Source organism: Chlamydotis macqueenii, chromosome 2 (genome assembly GCF_036417535.1).
Source record: "Chlamydotis macqueenii isolate bChlMac1 chromosome 2, bChlMac1.mat, whole genome shotgun sequence".
In the NCBI taxonomy this organism is placed as follows: Eukaryota; Metazoa; Chordata; class Aves; order Otidiformes; family Otididae; genus Chlamydotis; species Chlamydotis macqueenii.
In genome coordinates this window covers 83,558,079-83,585,117 of record NC_141557.1, presented here as the reverse complement: position 1 = coordinate 83,585,117, position 27,039 = coordinate 83,558,079, and the positions used below count along the sequence as shown (strand labels likewise).

Sequence of the window (27,039 nt, the reverse complement as noted above, 5' to 3'; positions counted from 1 at the left end):
GTTGTCTGTCTATCCCCCACAGCAGATCAAAGCAGCAGCTCTCCTGCTCCTGAGGTCTGCGCAACAGCTGCTGATTAACCTTGAACAGGCTCCATCTCCTTCTGTTTCAGTAACTGGAGATAGCAGAGCGCAGACGATGGCATACCACTTTAAAAACAAGAAACTGGATTAAAACGTATATTATTGCTAGTACTGACTTGAAAGGCAACTGAAGTAAGTTTGTAAAAGCACTAATACTTCTTACAAGACTGTCACTTCATATAATATGGGGGGTTTTTTTAATTAAAAAAAAAACCCAAACATTTTGTTTTCCAGTTATTCCCAACACAAATAGCACACAGACATTACCCTCTATATATACAGGAGGATGAGCAAGCACCTCCCCACCTTCTGCTACTGAGTGTGAAGACACACATCACACAGACCTCGCTCAAAAGCCAAAAAGCAATTGCATTTCTCTTCTAGAGCTCTGAAGACGTGGTTGCCAGCTCTTGAGGACAAAGAAGTTTCCACACCACGAGGAAACAACAGCTTTATCATAGCCTCAAAAGCAAATCTAGCAATAAGATGCCATCAAGTATTTTGGAGACAGTTACCGGTATTGCTACAGTCTGAATTATGACTTTCATGAGAAATATTCAAGCATTACCTTTTTGTTTTGACAAGTTTTGTCAAATAGCTTTTCCCTTCTGAGACAGCTTAACCTGGAAAAAACACTGCAACACTGGAATTTGGAAAGCCTGTTATCAGTTGCAGTCAAGTTCAGCAGGCTGCTACGGGACAACAGTTCTTTCTCGTGCCTGAAAGTTTAGGTAAAGAAGTAACAGTTTCTGGGCAGCCAAGTCAGTGGCATTTCTCATTTATTCCAAAATTAAAAATCAGTGCTCAAAGGACTACTTGGCAACTGACCGTGATTAAATCTACAAAAATTAGAAATCAGGAAAGCAGGAAAAGCATATGGCAACTTTCCTCTGTTTACCGAATTCGCAGTTTCACGTCTCGCTGTACATCATCATCAGCGAGTATCACAGACTCGCCCGGCACACAACACTGCCTCTGCTGTTCTCCCCCCCACACCTTAGCTGGGGGGAGAGCCGGGGGATGTTAATCTTCTAAAAATCAGTGAGAAAGATAAGTAATTAAAAAAGACAACACGTGGGTGGGGAGAAGGAAGAGAGGAAAGTTACTGATGACAGCAGGGAGATGTGAGGAACACAGGGGAAAAGAGTCTGCGGCCACTGTACACCTTTCCGTCGCTGTCTGTTATTGGGGCAGGGGGTAGCAGCAGCCAGGCAGATGACAGACCTCCAGGTACACTCATGGTCATCTTTAAAGTAGCATGTAATTCTCTCCCCTTATTTGAATTCCTAAAGAGGAATATACAATATCCTCATGAAAAACTTAAAACTTACCCTAAGGACCAAACAAGCCCTAACTCTGTCTTCACAGATACCAACAGGAATTGCAGTTCTGTTTTTGATGACAGCACAGTTTTGCCAAGCACTCATACTTTTCCCAAAACACAATGTTTATTAATTACAGTTGTGACTACAAATGTAAAAAAACCAAAACAAACAAAGACAAACCCCAAATAAAACAACCAAACAAAACAAAAACCCCAACCCCCAAACACAAAACCACAAAAAACCCCAAAACTTGTTTCCTTAAACCAAACTGAATTTAACTGACCTGTATACATGCATGCATCCCAAGTCTTCATCCATGGGGGTTGAGATTTTTTAACTTCAACAGGTATTGCAAGAAAGACAGAACCAAGGAAGGACAGGGCATATAAAAGCAGCAGGGGAAGAGAGCCTCTCCTCTAAAAACTGTTCGCCAAAGCCTACAGCAATACAGCAGGAGCAGTTATCCCAGCACGACTGCCCAAACAAGGCAATTTAAATCACCAGTAGCTTCTGCTAACACTATCCTTTCCGTATTGTCTAGTAAGTTGTTACACTGCCATGCAGCTCTATCACTGACCCGGGGACAGGAGGACAGCCTACCAAAACGCCTGTAGCTCATCCACAGCACTCGGTTGGGCTTGGCAGTCCCCAGTCCAAAAGCTACCAGCTTGGCCACTTTTTGCTTATGCTACATGACAAGTTTATAAACTCACATAAAGGTGGAGAAGGATTTCTAAATCCCCATGTCTGAAATCATGCTAGCACCCCCTTCTCATTCCCTCCTTCAGGTCCCCTCTTGGGACTGGTTTCTCAAAGACCAATGAGGCAAAGCGATGGTAGAAATATCTTCTTCACTACCCTCTTTATTGGTGCTTAGCCACATAACTTTGCTCTTCTTGAAAAACTTGGCCCTTAAAACCTCCTAGGTGCCAAATTTGTCATCTGCACAGGTTGCTAATGGTCTCAAAACCATTTTTCACAAGTGCTGTGAAACACCCTAGCATTTCTTTCCACCTTCCTCTCGCCTTTCCCCCCTGAGCAGAACACAAAGCCAGGGCAGCAGACTCATAAGCACCAACGATGTGGTACAGGAGAGACTGACCACTCTGAAATGAGGTTTAGTTTGAGGCTGAACTTGAAAGATGTGTCTCATTCACCTCCTGCAAAGCCCATGGAGATTCTTGTTTGCAAAATGGGAACTCCTGCTTGCAAAGACAGATGTTCAGGCTCATTTCAAAATGTTTTATTTAGGAGGAACATCTTACTTTGATTACTTAAAAGCTGATTAAGTGAAAAAAACCCCATGCATTTGACACACTGGTCCTCAAGAGAGGCATTTACCACTTATTTTCATGAGATATAGATTTGTTAGGCTCATTAGTCGAGGAACTGTTCAGTTCTTAACACTGTTCTGCAATGTACCTGGACACTGACTTTTTAGAACAAAATCTAATACGGAACAACAATAGAGTGCTAGCTTTTCCACAGATGCTAGTTGTGCTACACAAGAAAAGACATGCTTTGTCTAGAGGGACATTATATTGATTCAGTCTGATTTGAATTTGCAAAGCAGATGAAATTTCTGATCAAGATACATTTTCTACCGCTCTTTGCCAGCCATCTGATTTTGTCCTGCTAGTATTTATCTCAGCATTCTTGCATCAAGGAGCATCACTGATAAAATGCCAGTGTTGCACCTGAAAGTATGCTGGAGGATGCAAATTTTGCAAGGCAAGGACTATTCCTAGTTTCTAGGAAGCTCAGTGTTGTCTTCTTTCCTTTTTTTTTCTTCTCCCTCTCCCCTCTAAGCCAAAAGTGAGATTCTTGTGTGAAAGAGATAATTTATATTAAGCAGTAGACTGTGCAAGGTAACAAGCATACTTAAAAAAAACTCTCAAGAATTATACCACACCTTTCACTTTGCAAGTTACTGGCATCAAAGTACAAAATATTCCATTTTAGCTCTTAATTCCATATTGTCAATTTTCATAATCCTTTCCCAGGTCTATCTAACAATATTATAGGGATTTTTTTTTTGGTAATTTTTATTGTTTACATCTCTCTGCAAGTCAAAAACACATAATCATTTTGCTGGGTTAAAGCAGGGATGGGCAAGAAGGGAAAATATTTTGAGCTGTAGTTGTTGCAGAAAACAACTACAAGATCAGAGCCTTAAGACAAAAAAGAAACTGGCCCACCCAGCCTGCATTCTTTAAAAGTGTTCTTTTTCATTTTCCCCTCTCTTCCTCCAAACTCCGTATTTTCTTAAAATTAAAACTCAGGATTTTGGAGAGACAAAAATGACACTTTGATGCCATGAGAATCAGCAAGACTATATTCCAAGGCTAAGAAAGTAAGTGTTAAAGGGAGAGAGAAGAGAGAATAATTGACTACTAAGCCCACAGTTCTTTCATTTCTTTATTTCACTAATAGAAATGTTGATTATTGAAAATAGGAGAACTTTAAGCATCAGGTCGCAACTTCTCTTCCTAAGTTTTATCGATCCCCTCACACTGAATTTGCAACAGATGATTCAGCAGGCCTCGCTTCTCTGTGCAGCTTCACTTTCACAATATGACCACTACATCTCTCTAATTCACCAGAGAAAGACAAGTATTTAAAGTATGTCATAGAACTGATTTATTTCTTTATGGTACTAATTTATGCTTCAAGGTTTTTTGCAGGTTGGAGGGGTTATTTTGTTGTTGTTTTTTATTTTTTAAATCAATTTAATTTGGCAAGCTCCATTAGGGTTGACCAAAAAACACCCGAACCCCCTTCCTGACTTTGCCCAACTCCCATGTCCTACGTACGCCAACAGGACCCTGCATATGGGTAAACATCTGTAGAATAAGGATTTCTTATGGTTAGTACATCATGGAATATAAAAACCAGGAGGAACAGATGAAAAACACTGGACAGCTGGTAAATTAGGATGTGCTCCTGGAAATGCTCAGTAGCATTTCCAACAACTGTTGTACCCTTGCCTTTCTGAAGGCCCATCCAGTCGGTCTGACCCTATGCTGAGGAACAAACCCCAGTTCGGCTTTGACCACAAGCAGTGGGCTGAGCTGAGCTTAGCAGACAGAGCTTAGGTCCTCCATTCCCACAGGCCACAGCAATTCACCCAGCCGCTTCCACTAGGGCCACCCATGCCACCCTGTTCCTGTTACGAGTCAGGGCCAATGTCCTGAACCCAGGACCAGCACCGCTTCACCGCATCAGCTCCATCCGACAGCTGAGACAGCTCGGCAGCCGAGGCGGCCCCTAGCCCACGTCATCCCTCAGGACAGGCGCAAGACAGGAACAGGAGCCCTGAGAAGCTGGGTGAAGAATAAACACATGCCATGTCTACGCCTAGCCATGACAATGTGGTTTTCTGGCCTGCAACAAGTGACTGCAGCAGGTCGGTAGCAGCAGCAGCAGCACTGAGGCTGATTTGGGAAGCTCGGAAAGACGTTATCAGACTTGAGGCACCACACAGACGAGTCCAACACGGGTTACGAAACAGCCTGAGGTGGTAGGGAACCAGTACTTCGCACCCAGGACCCAACCACTCTTTAAAATTAATTAAATAAAAAAAATCAATCCTTTAAATCCTTAAAAAGCTAGGATGCAAGCAACTTGCCTTGGGGGAAGCGCACCCCTCTATGTGTGAAGCCCTCCTGTGGTGCCTGGCTTTTACAAGGAGGTTTGGAAGATCAAATGATCCTTTGCCAGAGCAACACATGGACGACCTGAAAAATGGAGGGCAGCACGGCACCTGTCTGTGCTCTCCCTCCTCACCTTTTGTGCTCCAGGAGACTGCAGAAAAAGCAGATCCTGCCACTGAAGTCCTAAGTTGCAAGGCCAGTATTAGCAACTTCCCACACTAATTTGTATGCTGCAAACCACAATAATCACCAAGCAACTGCAAATTGCCTGTCTGGAGATCACCTGATGAAAACACAGCCAATTAAGGAAAAAGTAATGGCACACTTTATCATCACAGGGCAGAGCACTGGCTTGTTCCCACGTACCCGAGGCAGAAAAGCTGGCGGTTCGTGGCCCAGGGCTCATGCACGCGGGGAGTGCAGGGGATGATGCAGAGGTACGCTGCTGTGCCCGGCAAGCATTGTCTGAGCTCAGCCTAGCTCCTCAGGCAGCACGCATGCAGCCAGCCTCACAGCAAGCACCCTTCTTTGAGCAGGGATGGATCTCTCTCTTCTTTGGCAGTAACTCAGAAGGATGTTTGCACTTTCTATGGCATGTGATATCCCAAACCTTTTGCCCTCCGACTTCCTGCCTCGCATACGGCAACAAAACACGTCTTAAAGAACAAAAGCGAGCAGGCAATGGTATTTTAGAATCATAGAACAGTTTGAGTTGGAAGGGACCTTCGAAGGTCATCTAGTACAACCCCACTGCAAGGAGCAGGGACATCCCTGACCAGATCAGGTTGCTCAGAGCCCCGCCCAACCTGGCCTTGAAAGTTTCCAGGGATGGGGCATCTACCACCTCTCTGGGCAACCTGTGCCAGGTTGCCCAGAATTTTAATTAAATCCTAGCTGCATGTTTAAGCACTAGCAACCCAGTAAGTAATAGGTATTATAGCTCTACAGAGAAAGGGGCAAGCATGTTTGCTGCGGGAGCTTCAACCAATGGGACAGAAGTAAGGAGCAGTCAGGGCACACACTGTTTAAATAGATATTCTTTACTTTTTTGGGCAGCAGGAGGAAAGGGAGTCTAAGGTTGACCCTCAGTTAGAGTCCCTAGCAGACTTGAGGCCCACAGGCCTACACAGATAGAAAAAAGTGTTTATTCCCCTTTCCATTTATTTTAGAATTAATTTGTATTCACAGTAGTTTAGCAAAGGTTACTAACAGGATCCTCTGAAGTTACTGCACCTGTCTACAGCCTGAAACAGGTGTCTTTTTTTATCCACTTTCCTAAGCTCTCTTTTCTTTTGTCCTACCCACCTCTGCCAATACTCTGGGATGCCTGGGAGGAACCAAGCCCTGAAACTTTGCTAGACACTCCTCTTGGGTCTGGAGCAGACAGGATGACTGGCTGTCAGCAGCGGCTCTTCCCATCTCCTTCTTCTCCAAGGATTACTCAGACTTTACCTCATTCTCAGGTCAGAAACTCAAGAAAGACTCTCAACAAATGTTAACGCTCAGCCGTGAACTGAGATGTAAAACGTGAAAGATTTGATCACTGTTTTATTTCAATGTAAAATAAACCCCTACCCACTTGAAAAACAAAGAGAATATATCAAACTGTGGATGATAAAAACCTGTAACATTAAATAATTTATTATTTAATTAAAAATTCATCCCGTTTTTAAATAACTCATAAATAAGATCTAATCTACCAACCCTGAAACTAACACCAAAGTGTCACTAAGTATGAAAGAGCCACTCATAGGTTACTTCTCAAACTGTGATCAAATGTTTTTAAACAAAAACTAATTGCAACAGGCATTTGAAAACATCTAATTCACTCCCCCAATGCAAAAGCAGAAGAAAACCAGGGACCTTTGGGGACAGGGAGAATTAGGATGCAGTAGTGAAAGAGAAATTTAATCCCAGCACGGCTGTATTTTAGGTAAAGTTAGAAAGTTATGAACTTCAGGTAAAAGGCAGCGTTTCCTGCACGAGCTTTGAACAGTTTAGCACTTTATCAGCTTCAGACTTCTCTCAGGGATGAGGTGATGCTTTGCAAGGCTTCCCACTGCAGGGACCCATCACTGCTGATGAATACCAATGGTATGCAGCAGTTGCAAGGTAAAAAGGCACCCTGAAACACTGCATCCATTATACTCAGCCCCTCAAGGTCACAACCCCATGAAAAGCAATCTCCTGCTTCTGCTTAGTCCACTACTTCTCCCTGACCAGATACATTTCCTTCCAGTAATGCTACTCTTATTAGCATATGTGTTTTGATTTTTTCTGTAAGTGTGCAACTATAAAATGAAGCAACTACAGGGCGAGCCACCTGAGTCATGATGGCAAGTCATTTTTTTCTTTTATTTCTTTATTATTTGTTTTACGTATTTTCATATGTACTCCATATAATGAAAATTGACACTCTTTAAATTCATTCACCAGTAAACTGACAGAAGGGAATACCTTTAGTAGAACACCCAGAAACAGAGTAAGTATTTATATTAGCAACCCTCCTCTCCTCCTGTTAGGGATATATTCATATAACATGAACCCTGTAATTTCATACTGCCTCCCATCTCGCATCTATAGACAAATCCCCCAGGCAGGTTATACAAAGCAGCTCACAGGTCCCTAGGACATACAATGACGCATCTTTCCTCCTGGCTTGTAGCATCTTTCCAAAGAAGCTTAAAATCTGCACGCCACCTTTCAGCAAAAAGGTGTGGCACGTTTCCTCACTTGCAGGCACACCTAAAGATTTGACGCATTCCCATTCTGCGTCCTTGTTTTCATGACAGGGATGAACATTTCCTGCATCTCTCTGGCGCTGATTTATTATTTTTTTTTTCTTCAATGCATGTTTACATGAGCCGGTAATTGTTAACAGGAAAAATGACTACCTCAACCAAGCACTTGTGGCTGGAGCAGAAAAAGCAGAAATACAGAGCAGTTGTTTCTGTAATTTTTTTTTTTTTTGCATGCATGAGCGTTTTACTGTTCTGCAGGTTGACAGAAGATTTAATCCAAAACTAAACTACAAAGCAATTAGAAGGGCTTAAGCAAACAGAAGTGATTTAAAGCATTAATATCTGACAAAATTGGCATTTATTTCAGTGATAAACGAGGAGTACAAGGAAATGCATCTGGGCTGAGACTCTGTTCTAGATTGCTACGTCCAGTATACAAAAGCATAATGAAAACAGGGTTGAACAGCTGCATGCCTCTCAGCAGGCAAAAGAATCGTCTCAGCCAAGCAATTTTAACAATACACTGCAATCTCCTGGAGTTGCACCATTCATATAACAAGGTGGGAACCCCTTGCACCCAAGCTCTTCCCATTAGCCAAGGCGATTAGCTCTAGCAAGAAGCGGTGCAGCACCGTGGCAGAGGAGGAGATTTTTCTTCCCAGTTCTCCAGGATCAGGTCTGAAATAAGACCGTACTGTTTACTACCAACAAGACCTACTCAGGCCGAGATGCTAAACTCCATTTTTTTGGTCTAAATCCAGGGAGGAGATCCCATTTCCCTCACACAAAGTCCTGCCAGCTGTGACTAGCAGACACATCTTCCCCAGCCAGGAGCTCCCACAAGTGCCAGCTGCGCTTCCTCAGATGAGAAAAAATGATGTGAGACAAAAAAAAGACGCGGCAAGAACACAGCTGCTTGGAGATAGAGAGATTCAAAAGTGAACCCAACAGACTTTAAGGCCGGTGAAAAGAATGAAGTGACAGTGGAGACCTAGAAGGTGTGAATGCATGCAAAGCACAAGTATCTTTGCAGAGAGCTTGGTATGTACCAACAGGCAGGGCATCGTGCTGCTACCAAGAGTATAGCCAGGAGCAGTCACCTCTTTCCCGTCTGGCCATCTCGTCTTCACGAAGTCATATTTCAAAATGCACTAGCCAATATTTTAGGCTACCCATAGACTAACATATACCTCTATCAGGCAACAGATAGACAACACAGATAGACCATACAGCAACTTTTAAGTCTGACAAAAGCATGCTTTTCTCCTGTAAGGTAGCTGCTCCAGTAGGTTTACAAATCCCTGCTCTGCATTTCCCAGCTCTTCCCCCGTCACCCTCCCACCCAAAAAGGTATGCTGGAAGCTACAAGCCAACACACTGGACAGCAAGCTTTCACAAGCAACCACTGTTGACCCTAAAGCCCAGGGAACCAAAATTTTTCTCTTAGCTACCTCTGAAAGTATGCCTACTCAGGACCACGAACCTTTACACGGCAATTTATTTCACTTAGCAATTAATTAAGTCAACTAACTCTTTTGTAAATGTCAGCCCAGGCAATTCCATAAACATTTAACTCCCACAGCATGGTACAGTTCCCCAGTCTGAGAAACCTGGGAGGACCTTATAGGCTTGCCATCACAAGGATGTTGCTTTTCGTTATTTATAAAGAAGGTAACTGCACAGTAAGTTCAAGTCAAATTAGCAGGGTGCCTAAATTAAAATGCAAGTCTAGCACTCAGAATGCAGTATTGCTGATTCTTTTCTGCCCACAGAGGTGCTTTTTCTTAAATAAATTTTAAAAACAGAAAAGGAAAAAAAAACCCCATCAATGTGTGTGGACTTCATAGTATTCAAATGCCTGCACAAGCTCAGACTGGGAATTTTCCATGACTGCTTGACATAGTGCTATTAAAACATATTTAATCTTACTTACTCATAATCAGATTTTTATGGCACTAAAGAACGCAAGCCTAAAACAAATATAAATGTCTTCCTTTGCTTAAACACAGACAGTATCTTTTACTACTTTTCATACCAGTAATAAAGTCACTCCTCATATTACTATACTGTGAGTCAACAAACCAGCTATTTGTTGGGTTTGGGTAGGGTTTTTTTTAATAACTGTTAGGTAAAACGACATGACCTAAACACTGTTGAAAAACAACTTTTCCACAAATGCTGAAGCATGACAGTGTGTAAAGAAAAGCATTATATGTGCAAATTACTGCAGAACAGAAGAGGATTCAGGAAAGCCTCCTTAGTCTGAAAGAGCACGTGCTTCATTTCAGCTGATGTGAACATGACATACACCCAAAAATGAACGAGTGCTTATTCAGCTCAGACCTCTTTTGGAAAAAATGCCCAAACTTGGTCACCTGAAGGGCTATCTGTCCCTACTGAATTACTCTCAGAAGTGCCATTTCAAGAAAAGTGAATGTTTTTAAGCATGTTACTAATTATTCAGATTGCTTTAGCCAGATTTCTACTCTTAAAAAAAAAAAAAAAACAAACCCCAAAATAGCCTGTTATCATTAATTGCAGAGCAACAGAACATCTGAGAAGTATCTTGCTCATCATTACCAGAAAATCCAACCCCACATGACAGTTCTGCTGAAGCTGGTGACCCTGCAGCGCTCCTTAATGCTATGACAGCAGGAATCACGAAAAGCCACTTACACTTTACTGCAAATAAGTGTTGCAATAGCAATATGTTCCTTCACTGCCAGCTCCGTATTAGCTTCCTCCAAGCTTTGACTTGGCTGGTCAAAGAGACTTGGCCTTATACAGAAGCAATTTTCTTTTCAAAGAAGTCATAAACTCAAAATAGAACAATAACTTTCTGCTTACTGCACATATCCACTATGCAGCACATAACATACTTTGTTCCGCAGGGAGGAACAGAGATTTCCTCACCTGTAAGGAAGTGAATTTTTAGTCCCTGGAGCTCCACACTACTTTCATGTGCGCAGCAGAAAATACTGCAAACCGCAAGGACTATGTGCCTGCTCCTTCACCAGGGAAGTCAACCAGAACCTGGCCCCTTGCTTAGCATGGGCAGTAGATCTGATTTTATTTGCACGGATGCAAAGGCCCAGGGAGGGCGAGTGCCTCATGCACTACACCTCTCTACCCAGGAAAAAAAATGTTGGAAATGGAAAATCCTGTAGTATTTTGCAATTAGAGAACCAAGACAAAAGCAGATTGAATTACTGGTTGAGGGCTGTAAGTCCTTGACAGTTGCAGTGATGCAGTTTAAATCATACAAATCCCACGACAGTGTTCACATGACATCACCTTCCCTCTTGCTCATGGGCCAGACTTCCTACAACTTCCCTGTTGTTTCAAGTATCAACTTGTCTTTGTTTTGAAGAAGTGACTATAATTTCATCATAATTCTAGCTGCTCACGCATGCAATGAACACAGCTCAATCTGGCAGCATGTTTATCACTGAACTGAGATCTTTTGGAAAGAGCATCTATACAACATTGTTTTGGTCACGTTTTCAGTTCCCTTTCATCTTCAGATAGCCACCAGCATGTTTGTTTATGCGTACATGTGACCATCAGAACTTCTGTGTGTATTTTCAGATAGACACATGCTTTTAGGGTGTTTCTTCCTCCCAGGAGTTAAACCCCCACCTCATATTCACATAAGCAAGATCCCATTTGTAGAAGACAACTACAAAATCTAAGCCTATAGCTAGAAGTACACAGAGACATGTGTTTCATTTTAATTCCTCAGATCACATTAAGGCCCATCTCAAACATGCTCAGCTTCCAGAGGTAATACAGAACTTTAGCAAATTTTCAAGAACTTTGTTTAGGTTTTGTTTTTTTACACCAATATGCTGTACAAGTCTCTCCCTCAGATAAAACTGTATCCATTTATTTTTTTTTTACCTAAAAATAATTTATGGATGTATTTACAGAAATAAAATATGTGATTACATTCTGTTGCAAAAAGAAGCTTCCAGCAGAAATTTTCCTCAATAAGTCGATTCTCAAATATTCAAAAGCGAGCATGGGCTGGCAATGAATCACCATCGTGCACACACCCATGTTCGCCGTTCCCGAGGTAGCTGTGCAAGTAGCACGGGCAGCACTGTGCCACAGGTGTTGAACATCACTCGCCCTGTAAAACTCAGTTACTCCTTTATTTCACACAATAACGTCTTATGTCATACACGGCTTCTTCCTGCTCATTTCAAGGAAAGCACAATGTTCAATTCTTCTTCAAGTCCATTTTCTACACAATGTCTCTAACTTTAGACTTTTTTCCCTCCTAACAGCAGCTTTCATGACACCATCTGGTGCCTGAAGGACACAGGCTGGTGTGTAATTACCCTTATCCAGTCCTAATGCAATTAAATTTCTTCAGCAGAGTTAGGAACTACAAGACACCCTCTCCTTTACTCCTGACTTTGTACACTGCTCTGCTTCCTCTCTGCTAAGTTAAAGGAAGAATCCTTGAAACTCAGCCTTCTGTCGGCCAATACGGTAGCAACATTTGCACTCTTCCAAAGCCAATCGTATCTTAAGGACAGCTTCCTAAAAAGCAAAAAAAAAATCTCCTATGGAACTTCAGAGTCAGTTCTGAACATCCCCGTGACAAAAGTCACCAGTGGTAAATGGTCTTCCCTCAACACATGCCATGCACTCCATCAGTAAGGAGATGGCTTACTGGCTTCATTTAAAAAAAAAAAATAATAATTAGAAATAAAAAATTCATTTCTAGCTTTCCAGAAACACGTCTGCAATAAAAGCAGCTCTACAGTCACACATAAATCAATGTAACAATGATACTGAGACGGGTTAAAAAATGGTAGTAAGTTAGGCGAGTCATTTGTTAACAAAGCTGCATCTGTGCAGAGAGCACAGAGACCCAATTGTGGCAGAGACTTCCTGCCTTCGTCCCCGACAGTGCGGACATGGCTACTAAGGCCAGACCAGCACCCTGGGTGAAAGGGGGACGAGGCAGTGTGCCTTACGTGGGGATACTTCACCCGCTGTTACCCACCTGGGAGTTAGAGCAGCAACGCAGAAGGGTACGTCAGCGAGCGCTTTCGGAAGTGAGAGAGCAGATTTGCAGAAGCTATGCTTGAACCAAGGTCACTGCTACTTACATATAATTTGTACCAAGACCACCTGTAGTTACCTACTGAGTTTTAGTCATTCTGATCAGTTACTGTTAAGTGGAGTTTTGGAGGTTTCCCGAGTCCCAACAGGGATAGCATTCACAGAATCATAGACTGGTTTGGGTTGGAAGGGACCTTCAAAGATCTTCTAGTTCAACCGTCCCCGTCATGATCAGGGACATCTTTCCCTAGATGTTCATTAACAATCCCACAGTAAGCTTGAACTGTGATGTGTAGGAAGGCAAGCAACCTGTAGCCAGCTAAAAGCCAAAACCACAAGGTATTTCAGAACATGATTAATTTTAAATACATTACAACTCTTCTCTAATTCAAGAGGAACTGTGTCTTATATCCATTCTGGGATTACCAACCTTGCTGAATCAAGATGCCTTTACTTAAAGTAAGTAAACATCAGGAGCTACATCTCCAAGGAAGAAATTACACATCCCAATATTATACAAGTCAAAGCACCAAATATTAGAAATCTACACCTCAACACTTTCTCACACTTCTTGTTTTGGGTTCATTATCTTTAGTCATGATCGCATAGCTTAGCTACAGATCACCAAAACCCTAAACCTCTCCTGTGCCTTTAAATCTGCCCACTTGCATACCTTCCCTTGCCCAACGACTTTCCCCTCCTGCCCAGCCAGAAGCCGCTATCGCAGCCCCTTGTTTGGAAACTACCAACGTCTGCTGATAAGAGAAGCAAAGCTCATGGATTGGATAGGGAACAGCCTGCTCACCTGCATTACCCGCCATGGCTCAGAAGAGACCTTTGTAACCACCCTCTCAGCCACCGGAGAGCTGCTGGGCAAAACGCACGCCGGGAGTCGCAATGAGCAGGACGCTCAACACCAAACGTCTGAGTTGGGATAAGGCCAAGAGCATTGCATCTTCATTATTACTTTCCAAAGGAGCCCGAGAGGTATAACACATCCACAAACACAGCAGGCATTAAAGGGGAAACAGGACACAGCAAGTGTCAATGCTTGGCCAGCCAACACTAAGGCAGAAGAAATCTAGGTCTGAAGATGAACATCCTAGTTCTGCACCCATGAAGTCAAAGGGAGGTTCATTACTTGCTATCCACGCAAGCCCCCAAGTTCCTTGCTTAATCAGGCTGAAACATAGCTAAGTGTAAAAGGTAGCTGCTTCTTTAAACAAAAGACTTTAAACTAAAAATGTTATTTGTGGGATCAGCACCATGTGTAGTACAAGTAAAGAAACCCAACGACCCAGACTGCACAAGGTGCCCCTCCAGAGAAGGTGAATCCCAACACCTAGAGACTAGGAAAACCTGCCACCCCACCAAAGCCACTCCCAAACCCCATGGGGAGGCCCTGGGGTGTCCAGGGCTCTTCCAGGGTGCCCCGTGGAGTCTCAGCACATCACTTCTTCACCCTGCTCTGCGGCATCCTCTTCACCACCACAACAGGCATTCCTGGGGAAGAAAACCAGCCTGCTCCTTCAGGAGGTTGCAAACCTGGGTTTATTTTCCAAAAGACAAGGCCTACTGACCCAGAAGGTACACATTAGCTACTCCCTACGCTGCTTCCATATCACACACGTGATCACAGATACTGGTCTAGAACAAAACTCCGTGTTTTATCAACACTGTAAATGTACTGACAGAATAGAGTCGTTGCCCTGCCAGGAACACAACTTATTAAAAGTGAAATGATTCATAAATGTGTGTATTTATTTCAGACTGGGGCCAAACAGCTTTTGCCAAGTGTACCTGAAGACCTTTCTTTGAGCAGAAAGCAGCACAAGTGCAGCTATTTTTAAAGCTATCTAAAAAATGGCAGGGCATGACATACCTTACTTTTTACCACATGGTAAAGATGAAAAACTGGAACAATCTCTCTCTTTTATCCATCCAGGAGCCTAAATGAGTAACTCTATTTATAGCCACTAATGGTTACCATTTCTGAACTTATTTTTTTCTCCTCAACAAACCACCATTCCAGCAGGGAATTTGAGCATTCAGCTATTTAGATGTTTTTGTTATTTCTGCTCAGTATGGCTTTTAAGCTGTGAATGAACTTCGCAGGTCATTGAAAAATAAACAAACGGCAATTATTTTTTTTACTGTTTCAGTTAATTCCAAATACAAGAGTCAGAAAGACAGAGCAGATATACAAACCAATTCCATTTTTTTTTTGCTTTTAAATAATCCTGAAGCAACTCATTGTGATATGTTTCCTCCTATGCAGACATTCCCTCAGCTGTGCCAAATCATTTACTTAAATTTAAGAAATGAAAAAAAAAAAAAACCTTCAATATATGATAATAGGAAATATCAGCACTAACACAGAATAACAGTTTATTATAAAAAGAAGGCACAAATATATTTAGATCTGCACTGGCAAAGAGTACAAGGCATTATTTTCTCCCATCCCTCTCTTCGTTGGTAACAGGGAAAGGAAGCAACGGCACACAGCACCGCAGCTAGAGTACAATAAAATATCAGCAAACTCACCAAACATACACACCCACAAAAGGAGCAGCAGCTTATACAGCCACAGCTCTGAGCTTATTCATGTAGCCTTTGCTTTTTTAAAGCACATACAAGGAGCATCCTAGCTTCCAGGTGTTCTCAGACCCTTCCATGGGTGAGGATGTAAAGAGCAGACTTCCCAAGGGTGCCAGGCACAGGCTACCTCTGTCAGTCTTGGGTAAAGCTCTCACCATCCGACAGAGACCTCTTGAAATTTCTCCCTCCTCTAACAATTACAAAGATCTGACAAAAACCCAGCCATTTCCTGGAGATCAAATGGTAGCACCATGACTGCTCTTCTGAAGAGAAAGAACCACTTGCTGATTACTAGTGACTCTGGTACAGCATCTGGAACAAAATTAGAGGAAAGGATGACCACATGACAACACAATTCAAAGTAGGAATTTCAGCGTCAATACAAGTAAAAATGGCAATTTACTACAATAATATTGTCACCGATGGAGGAGTACTAACAAATGCCAAAGTCCTGTTTTTTAGGACATAAATTACTGCGGCTTTCTCAAGAATAACCCCAGATTTCTCCAATAAACCTAAGTGAAACTATCCAGAAGCATACTGTTGCTCAATACCACCAAAAAAAAAAAAAACCAAAAAAAACCAACCAACCAAAAAAACAAAAGCACAACACTAAAAAGCAAGACTTTCCAAAATGTTGGCATTTGTAATACCAGAGACCCAATCAGAAAATACATGCTCAAAATTTACAGCTAGGGAAATTCCAGCTGGCCTCAGGACTGCAACAGAAGATTATTCTCCCACTTTAACAGGAATGGTAAAGCCAAAAAAAAAAGCCTGGGGCGATCCCCACAGTGGCGTGACCCATGATCTGTCACTGCAGGTGCCGGGGCCCTTGCCGCCTTGAGCCCTTCTCGCCCCTTCTATTTAGCCCCTGATTAACACACACCCAACTCTTCTTTCCTAACAAGTGAGGACTCCCATCTACACGCGGATTCCCATGCTCTGGGACAGCCGCAGCTCACACAGTGTACCAAAAGCTCTGCTGCCTTCCAGCAGAGAAACACAAAAATCCCAGGAAAACAGCAAAGATTTTGTGGCCTCTCTGACTGCATAAAGGGACTGTGCGCTTTTCAGATCAAATATTTGTAAGCAATACAAAGGAGTGTTTCTGTATGCGGCACACAAGTTCAAGATATCAAAATTCAGGATTACAGCCTGTATTTGCCAGAAACACCTGGACTGCAGTAAATGCTGAATCACTACCCAAAGAAAAAGGACCCCACAACTCAACATCTTCCCTTTGCACTCAAGCACCCCAGTGAGGACTGCTAAAGGAACAAGCCGCTGACGAGGGACCACTGGATGCGTACAAGAAAACGGACAGATGTGGGTACCACCTTCTGTCCTCCACTAGCTACCGATGGCATCTTCAACTTAACTGCATGGTATGAAGGCATCCTACTGACAAAGGTGTAACTATACAGTACATGTTCAATACAACTACTTCATTACATTGCAATTAAGTTTATTCATGGCATTCTGTACAAAAAACCCAGGGAGTTTACTACTGCATCAGGGCTGTAGTCATTTAAGGTACTGAATCACCAAAGCAAAATGATGGCAGAAATGATGCAACAGAAACACAGAAACTGAGAGTAGAGACTCTCAAAATCTAACACAAAACAGAGAATCGCCTTTTTGACTAAGGGCTGCACAACTTTGTGACAAAATCCCATCTGCCATCTGTTAAAACTTCTCTGATTTGACGTGCAAAATATTAGAAATGTAATTGCAGGGGAGGAAAAAGAGGGGCTGCTGCACAAATTACATTTTCCAGCTCATTCCAGCTGCATTTGTTTATTCCTTGAAATCGCTTATCAAGTATCACATGGCAGAAACCAACTCTGGGAGTTTCAACAACAAAGAGCTCACTTCATTGGACACTCCTTCTGGTACAGGGTCTGAAAAGCAGCAGGAAATGCCATCCTTCAAAGTCCTGCTGTAAACGCTGCTCTCATTTTCTTCTAGGGAATATAGTAACTGATTGCACACAAACCTATCCATGGTACCCATCACCAAAAAGCTGCAACGAGGAGGCAAACCCTAATCACAAAACCACAGTCTATATTTAAGAAAGGGAAGAGATCCAAGAAGACGACCAACAAAGCAAGAAGTCTGACCTACAGAATCGGCATCTACTTCTTGTCCCGACGTGAACTCCAGTGTCCTGCCAACTTGGCTCCTTTCTGAAGCAAATAAAAATATACCCTAACCAAGATACACAGTTGGTTTTTGACCCACTAAAATGGCCAAACAGAAATGATCTCCACCTCTTCTCTAAACCAGACGGGTACATTAAACAAAGGGATTTGACTTCTCCTCAAGATAAACAACTTCATAAGAAAAACAATCCCATTCTCTCAACAAATATATTTAACTTAATCTAAGTAAACACTTTAATGTCACACTAAACAACAGCAACTAAAAAAGGACCAAATAATCCATTTCCGATAACGCTATAAACATCAATAGTTTTTCAAAACAAGGAATAAACTTCTCTTATCTCCTGTCCCCAAAACCAGGGCCAGTTTGGCTGAACGCAAAGGAGGGGTATGAGAATCTTTCCAGAGAAATCCTGCACTTCTCTTAGAAAGGTCGAGAAGAAGGATAATAGACACATGCAATGCACAACATCAAAACCATGCAAGGCTTTGCCAGTAGCCGCACTTTCACAGTCCAACATCTTTTCAAGAACTACAGAAATGTTTTCTCCAGATGCTGGAAAGTTCATAAAAATTAGTTTTCTAAAGCTTCCTGAGGGTTTGTAAGAGAAAGAGGGACAAGGGGTTTGGGGTGTTACCTTTGATGACAACTTTCAGAAATACTCAGCTTTGTAATTCTAGCCGGAGTTAATGACAGCTAGCACTCATCAACCATTTGAGCCTCAGGTCTCGACCCAAGGTTATGCTACAGGCACCAAAATCAATCCTGACTTTGAGACCGTGATGGCAGGCTTGGGCAGCGGGGTGCCACTCTGCCGGCATTACCCTGTCAAGAAGTTAAGAACATAAAAACAACCCAAAAAAAACTCATTACTTTTAATGACTACCCCAGTACAGAGGCAGACGTGCCATGATAAAAAGCCCTTGGGTAAACTCGCTCAGGGTGGGAATGTAGTTTGGTTGTTGCTTGTTTCCCCTGGGGGAAAAAACACTTCCCGCCACTAAGGTGTCCTTATGGCATCTCCCATACGGGTGTTCTCCAAAACAAAACAGAGACCTGTATTAATGCACTCTTGTACCAATGGCCTATAATAAAGGATTATGAATAGTTTCTCGAGATTATGTAGGAAAAGGCAACCCTAAGACATCAAAGCGCGCTTTGCCTTTTGTTTCTCAAGTCCTGCAACACAGCCGCTCACCCTGTGCATGCCATCAGCCAGGATCACGCATGAAGGCACAGCTTGGCTCCTGAAGTCTGCTGCTGAGCTCCCCTCTCTTCCTTCCTCTTTCCCTCATTTGGAACAAAACAAAACCAGAACCCAAATGATTCCACAGAAAGATTTAACTCATCTAAGAAATGGGTTAAAGAGAGCATTGATTTCTTCAATATTCACTCAAACATCTCTAGCGAGGCTCACTACAAGATGAAGATTGCATACTTTCAAAGAAAAGAAAGCCAGATATCATAAACCAGGTGAAATGCCCCACTGAGGCAATTTAAGTATTTGCTAAAATGTGTTAACATACAACTATGGGAACTCTATTCAACCCTGAAGTCTAGCAGGCCACTGGATGGTACTGGAGACTGATAAAGTCTATCCTTCATGATGTTTTCCTTCAGCATGCCATTAATCCTAGAAGGAGTAAAAGGCAGTATACTGATTCCTACATTTAGGCTCTGCTCCAACATGCTTATCTTCACCAACTGTGGGCAGGACCACTGAGACACCTAAGAAACCCAGCTTAAGATGTATTTGATCTGAATTTTCAGTGCAAGTTCAGAAAACCACAGAAGCGACCAGTACCCTTCACTTTTGAAGACTTCTATCCATACACACGGGTACACTGCCAAGTTTTCTCCAAAGCCTTGAAAGGGCTGGAGTGTTCTTTGTATTTTTTTTCCCAGTTACTGACTGTGGCTACTCCTTCTTAGTGAAAAATAACTAAGCACAACTGCTTACAAGGAAAAATTACAAGATCTCATATAGAAACCATGTGTTAAGCCCCCCTACAGAAGAGCTTACACAAAATGGAAATGTTAGCTTTGGTCAGTAAAATGAAATACACACCAGTTTCTGCCATGCTTCAAATCTGAACCAAAATTGTCTTTGTTCTTAGTGAGCTATTCAACAAGGCAAAACACCTATTTTCAAGTTCCTCCAAGATCACTCAAGTCTGATATTTCAATTTAAAAAACCCTAAACTCTCTAAACTTTCTACCAAATAAGAAGGGTTTTACAGGCTGACCTGAACAACAGTCACTTGGCCAGAAAGGAAAATAGCACCTAAACAGAGAGTAAGTATTTACACTTATCAGTAAAGCAAGCACAGGAGTGATGTGTTGACAGCTGAAACAACTCGGCAGCCTGCCCCAGTCAGCCACTGGTTTGCAGTGGGAAAGTGTCTGGCTAGTGACGATGTCCGTGGAACGGCATCCCACAGAGCAGCCGCCAGACACCCCCTGACCCAGCTCTGCACTGGCTGTCCAGCTGAGGACATCAAGAACAAGTATCAACGATATTTGGACCCACCTGAGATTACAGTCTTGATCAGTGACTTTGCAGAAATGAGTCTAGGAGTGGCCCAAACATTCTCCCCTAACATCCTCCTACTTCTTACAGGTATATTAAGAAATACTGATAATCTTCACCCATTCCTTCCATCCTAACGAACCTTAACCAGTACACTTTTGCAATATAATGCTCATACTTTCCATGTAACAAAGCGGTAATTTCTTCTGCAGCATGGATACAGTTTACTTCACATGGCAGATCTAGAGGACAGTTAGTATCAGTTCACATTCTGCCTCCAAACTTTGAAAAGTCCTCTCTTTAAAAGAACAGAGTGTTTGGACTTCTAACCAAAATGATAATCAAATTAACCTTTCTTAATCAGACAGCTGTCCAAAACAAAGTTGCATTACAGTAAATATGACCAATGGATAATGCTCAAATTTCAGACATACATAGGGCATCTTAGAAAATCCAAAACAAGTTAAAAAAAAAAAAAAAGGCAAGCCACCATAATACCCAAACACCAGAAATCTGCCCTGAACTGTTGCCCCAACAACAAGCCATCCTCCTTCATGTCTCAGTCATGATTTTGAAATATCAGGTAATGATAAATAACAGGAAGATCAACATGATGAGAACGCCTAAGCCATGACCCTCTCACTCAAGCCCGAAGACATAATCAATCCTGCAAGCTCTGAGGTCACATCCCAAAACTTGTAAAGTAGCCACAATTAGTGACTTAAGGCTGGTAATTCTCTCCCCTCACCCCCCACCAGCAAAAGTCTTCATTCACAGTGACATTTTACCTCCCATCCTTCTACAGGAGCTCCACCCAAAACTACATTCCTGGCTCAGACCACAGCTGGGGACGGTGATTCACTAAGGAAAAATACCGGCCCTGCAGCTGAAAAGGTTGGTGAGATCAAACTACCCAGAGGACACGCTTCCCTCCAGAACTGTGACGGGCACGTAGTCACCATGCCAGCTGTGCAAGGGATGGAGCTGCTGCTCCTGCCCCTCATGGGAGATTGCGGCCCCTTCCACTAGATGTTCCACATCTTCCACATCTCCACACAAGAGATGCAAAAAGACATTTTGCTTGCTAATTTTTTTTTTTTTAAGTTCTATTAATATTAATTTCCTGTATTAAAAGAAAAAAAAAAAAGCAAGCATGCTATTCACTTGCTAAAGGTTACATCTGGGTCTTTTCTAAGCAAACACACACACGCACACATGGAGCCAAGGACCTACCAGTTTTTCTTGAGCTATCTTCTAAAGCTGAAAAAACAGATTCATGAGACTATATTGGTTTTACCAAGCTGAAACCCAAGATCTGGCTAAAATCACCACAGTGGCCGTGTAACGTGATACAACTGAGCCAACTGACATCATAATTATTGACAGAGGTTCCCAAACTTTTCCTTCCATCTTTTGTGGCACACTGGGGCAACAAGAGCACTGAAAGTTTGCAGGGTTTCTAGGCTTACTCATGGGACTGGTGTACTAAGCCCCCTAGGCAACACAAAAAGCACAAAAACCATTAAAAGAGCCAAAAAAGTTCACAGCCTTCAGTATCACCCAGACACAGGGCTCACGAAATGAAAATACATATAAAGAAGGAAATCTGGTTAGAGGAAAATCTCTTACATACAAAGTGCTGACACAAACATACAATTAGGGAAAAGACAAAAAGAAAAAAGTAACATTTCAGTGAGGTGTCACCAGAATGTAAAAAAAAAAAAAAAAGCCAAGACTCGGAAGCAGCCAAGACTTCTGTAACGGTGGGGGTTTCACAGCTCTCTTTTGGTTGGAGTCTGACTGAACATATGTAAAAAACCATGAGCAGACCCTGCACAATGTAGAGCCTCTATTGCTAATTTCAGTAGTTATGTGTTTTGCAGCTTTAAGAGAATTCTTGTGTCATTTTACAATATTTGTGGTGCCAGCAGGGCTGCTAGGCTCCAGCCCAGTCTCTTATGAAAGGCACATGTGAAATACATGTAGTAGGCAGCTACGATGACGTGCTACCGATGAGCTGAACGCAATTCCCCCCGACTTACAGAAACAAACCTGCAAAAATATTATTTTCTTTTTGACTTGGTAAGGTAATCCTGAGCCCCCTTGAAACACTTACTACTCAAAACACAATGCTCCCTAATTAATCTGTAAATAACTGTTGACAAAACAACCATCAGCTTTTGAAAAAACCTAAATATGAGAAGGAGTCACAGCTCAGAAACTTTGGAAAACGCAGCCAATGTCAACAGCCAAAGAGGCACTGTTCTTTCTTGGCACGGCTTTGGCACTCAGAAGCCCTCCAGAAATATCACCTTTATGCCATCGCTCACGGGATGGTGGTTTTGCCCCACCAGTCCGAAACACAACTTTGCCAGTGTAAGATACACAGCTTACACCAATATCACAGACTGGAACATCAGATCCATACTTCTGCTATCAATAAAACACTCCTAAACAAAAACTGGGAGACTTCCGAGATTGTCCTAAATGCATAGGCTACGCTGCACAGCATAGCCAGAACACATGCATATCAATGCAGAAACTTATTAGCATTACCAGATTTTCACTTTAAGAGCAGAAACTCGGCAATGCCAAGGTCACTTGGTTGCAGCAGATGGTGAACCTCTCAAAGATCTCCATGGAGGACTCTTGTGCTTGGAGGCAGTGATGTTCCAAACGCCACAGCAGAGAAGCACCACGGAAAAGTTTGCCGTGAGCTGCATATCCAAAATAAGAACTTCCAGGCTTGGCAGCCTCGTCTCACAGCTCCCTGAAGCTAAGTTCAAAGCCTCAGAATTAATTTTTGCCCCATACCCTTCCCACAGAGGGAGGTTCAACACTTGCTCCTTCAGGACACATGCTGGGAGCCCTGCCCTTAAAACAGGGTACAGAAGCAAATATGGGCAACTATGGAAGGCCGAAAGGAAAGAAACCATTCTGAACTTGAAGTACCACTAAAAATGAAAGCATGCTGCACACAGAGTATCTGCTGTGCCTCAGAGGAGGCTGCCCCACAGTTCCCAATAAATCTCTGTGCAACATTAGAGAAACATCAGTCAGACTTCTATGATGATGATGCTTTTATAACGCTCTCCTTCAACGTCATCTACCCAGACATGCTAGACAGAAGGCAGGAGATGGAGTTTTTCTCCCTCCTTCTCTTCCAGTTGTGGAAATTAAGGGGGTATGGCGGGATAGAGGGTAGGGAAATCCTCTCTTAAGCTTAGCAGGGACTAAATACAGTCAATCCCTGCAGCCACCGCCATGCACACTGTGCTGCAAGCTCCCCAGGAGCTGCACGCCAGCTCAGAGGGCAGTTTTCGACAAGATGACCTCCAGAAGTCCCTCCCAACCTCAACCACTCTCTGACCTCAGCTGGGTCAGCAACTGCCACGCTCCTCCTGTGTCAAGGACTGTGACCATGCTTCAGTGCAATGCACTGTATCTATCGGGCAAAGTGATGCCCTGCACAAGAAGAGGAAGATGAACTTGACTTCTGTATCCACTTCCCCTGCTGCCCTGGTAAGCACTGCTTGGCAACTTCAGACGATGAAGAGGCAGTTTGAGCTTCCCTCTCCTGCCTTTTTTTGTGCAAAATGTTCTTGTGTTCCTTCTCATCTTCAGATGACTCTTGTCCTTCCCCCATTGCATACATCCCCTTTTAGCAGGGATGCATTCTCACGGGAAAAAAAGAAGTCTGACCTCAGCTACCACAGGAGACTGCACCCTTGCAAGCACCCTGGCTGTTGGTAAAACACATGGGAATGATTTTTTTCAGGCTGTTTCCAGCAACACAGCCAAATGGCTCTATTGCACACATCCATAAATTTAATTCTGAGTATAGATCTCCTACAGGTTTTAACACTTCATATATGAGACTATGTAAACACACTGAAAAAGTTAGGATGCCACCACCGACCTTCCTTCAAACACCGAAAGGTAGCACAGATCAATCAGCAGCCTGAAAAAGTTTTAAAACAAGTCTGGAAAAACACTTCTTCTCTGTATTCAGAATGCAACTTTGTAATTACTTTAATATCTTCCAGCAATGAAAGCATTTTGGGGACTAAGTTCCAAGGACAACTCTTCTAGCCTAATTCTTTACTCAGAGCTACTTTTTTTTTTTAAGTGGCTGGGTTAGAAAACTGGGACAGGGATTGGAAATCGAGGCTCCTCTGGAGACAGACACAACCACTTGTCATCCTAGAAGAAACAATAAGGGAAAGAAATGGGGCAGCAAGATTGATTAGTCAAAAAGCTGTTAAGTGTCAAACAACAGGAGCATCAGCTGATCGGTGGGAGCTGGGCATTATCTCACATCACATTTAACAGAGCAAGCCCCAATGGGAGTGTCTCCTCTGCAACCTGTGTGTTCCTGCACCCTGGCAGTACCTTACCAACTTGCCTCCTTTTGTTCCAGTGAGCATCGTCATATACCAAGGGCAGGTTACAGTCAGCACCTAGCTATTGAACAACATGGAAGAGGTCATAATGCAGGTCTTTGTTGGATTTTTTTTTTCCTTCTAACATCTTTTCATTGTACAGTTGTTTTTCTACAACAGCCAGACCTGAAGACACTCCTGCCTTGGGCTGGAGAGGAGGCTTCTTGGTAACACTACTCCTGTGAAGTGCCAGTACACGTCCTTCTCCTCTATCAGCTTTTCTCCCCAGACACAATTATAGCAGCGCACTCAACGTTGCTGCCGAACAAGAGCAGAGCAGACCAGGCCTGCTACCTGTGCCTTTCACCCAGCTTCCTTCTTTGTTCTGTGCACTACAACTTATTTTAATGAGAACAATAATTCTCTCCAATAAGTCAGCAAATATTTTTGTAAAGAGCAGCTGCAGGATGTCTGCCTCGCACAAACCAAATTACCCAACGACTGGCTCGATCCAGTGCCTCCAACAGACGGTTTTCTGTGGTAGCTGGGTCAGGCTCAGTGCATTTCTGCTATTGTGCCTTACGCTGCCTATACGCAATTTCCATACACTCCGGTGTGAGGAAAGGAAAATGTTTATACTTAAGGGTGGGACTTTGGATGCAGATTAAAGTCAAGGTGCTATATTTACTGATCTTTTAAAGTTATATCAACACGTTGAAAGGAAGTAAGAGTTCTTAAGAAAGATCAAAGTCTGCATGCAGCAACCACAAATTAACATAAATAGATGCTGAAATACTAACACGGACTGGCAAAATTTCTTTGCTTTTTCCCCAGGGCAAGTAATTTTGGCTAATAGAGGAGTCAAAACCATTAACTCTCATCTTCACCTTTATGTAGGGCACGTTACTGTACTTTGTGTCAGAGCGAATGACTCTTCACATTAATTTCGCAAGGCTGGGCTAATGCTACCATATTGCTCATGGCTTGCAAGCTTTTGAAAGGTGAGGGTTACATCCTCTATGGGATTAAAAAAAAAAAAAAGCAATATTACTACTTAACCAAGACTTTCTGAAAGTTAATCCTGCATTTCTTCCTTCTTATTGTACTTGACACAACTTTTGTTGTCTGACAAATGAAAACCTAACAAGCAGTGAGGTGTATTGACCTTCTTTTATTTGACTAATTACTATTCTGGTAAACAGGTCAACTGTTTTTCTTGTGGGAGCACCAACAGCATGGAGAACAGGAGGGAAGTTATTTCACGAGGGCAAAGGACGGTTTTGCAGCTTAATCGCAGTCCTGTAAAAAAGATGCCTGTCCTGTATTTTACAACCCTGACAGTGCAACCGCTTCAGCACGGGGTGCGACTAAAGCAATTGTGCAGTCACCAGGAGTCCCAACCCAGGTGCAAGCTTTGCTAGCAATCTGCAAGCAGAAGACAAGCGCAAAGTCGCTGCATTAATACTGGGCACCTTACGCTCCTGAGGCAGCGGCGACACTAGGTGGGACATCCCGATTTGGTAAAATACCGTTGAGTAAAATTCAGCTAATTTAGACCAGAGGAGGACCCAAGCTTTCGTTTTTAAGCGCTGAGTAAGTAGCAAAGCAGCTTTGATTTGGTTTCTCCCCCCAGATGATGAAGTTGTCAAGATCCACATGTTACAGCTCAAACCGCTTCCAAGATTTAAGCCTCCCTGCTTTGCATTTTGCATCGGAAGATTTCATCTACACTTAATAGCATGCACTCAATAAGCGGACCTCAGAAGAAAAGACCTCCCAGCAACAGCCCTGTTTCTTGAAACCCCCATCATTTGAAGCCTCACATGCCCATGCAAGGCGGAAAACGCACGCTCCCCGGGTTCCACGCAGGGAACCCCGCGGAGGGAGCCCCCCACTCCCCCCACCCCGGGACACGGTTTCAGAGGCCGCCAGGCCGCCGGCAGCAGGAGGGAGAGCAGGACCCTCACTCGCCCCGCCGGACCCCACGGCTGCCCGCTTCCCGCGGGGGACCCCGCCGCCGGAGCTCCCGAGCGGTGCCCCTGGCGGGCGGGAGGGGGGGGGGGGGGCACGGCTCCTGCCCCACAAAGCGACCCCACGCCGGAGGTGAAGGAGGAAGGGAAGCGGGGAGGAAGGGAAGACTCCGCCGGCCCGACTCACCTCCGCCAAGAAGTTGTCCATGGTGGCCCCCGGCCCGCCCGCGGGTGCGCAGCGCCGGGCCCCAGCCGCGCACCATGTGCTGCTGCCGCCGCTGCCGCCCGGCCCGGCTCGGCTCGGCCCCACCGAGCCGCCTCAGCCGCCGCGCCGCTCCATCGCCGGCGCCGGCACCAGCCCGCAGCCTTTGTCCGCCCGCCCCCTCAGAGCCGCTCGCCCGGGCGGTCCCGGCAGCGCATAGCCGCCGCTGGGGGCCGGGGGAGGGGGAGGAGATGGAGGAGGAGGAGGAGGAGGAGGAGGAAGGAGGCTCCCGCCGCCGCCGCCCGGGGCCGCCCC

The 27,039-nt window shown here is 43.6% G+C and overlaps 1 protein-coding gene across 1 annotated transcript in view; it reads right to left on the bottom strand.

Annotated features, from left to right (window-relative positions):
* The window catches only part of MYO10 (myosin X), a 163,518-nt gene extending 136,685 nt beyond the window's left edge, over positions 1 to 26,833 (bottom strand). Inside the window, exon 1 of the mRNA XM_086740352.1 lies at positions 26,710 to 26,833. Coding sequence (XP_086596478.1) covers positions 26,710 to 26,730 — 21 coding nt within the window. The 5' untranslated portion in view covers positions 26,731 to 26,833. The remainder of the gene's footprint in view (positions 1 to 26,709) is intronic.
* Between the last annotated feature and the right edge of the window lie 206 nt (positions 26,834 to 27,039).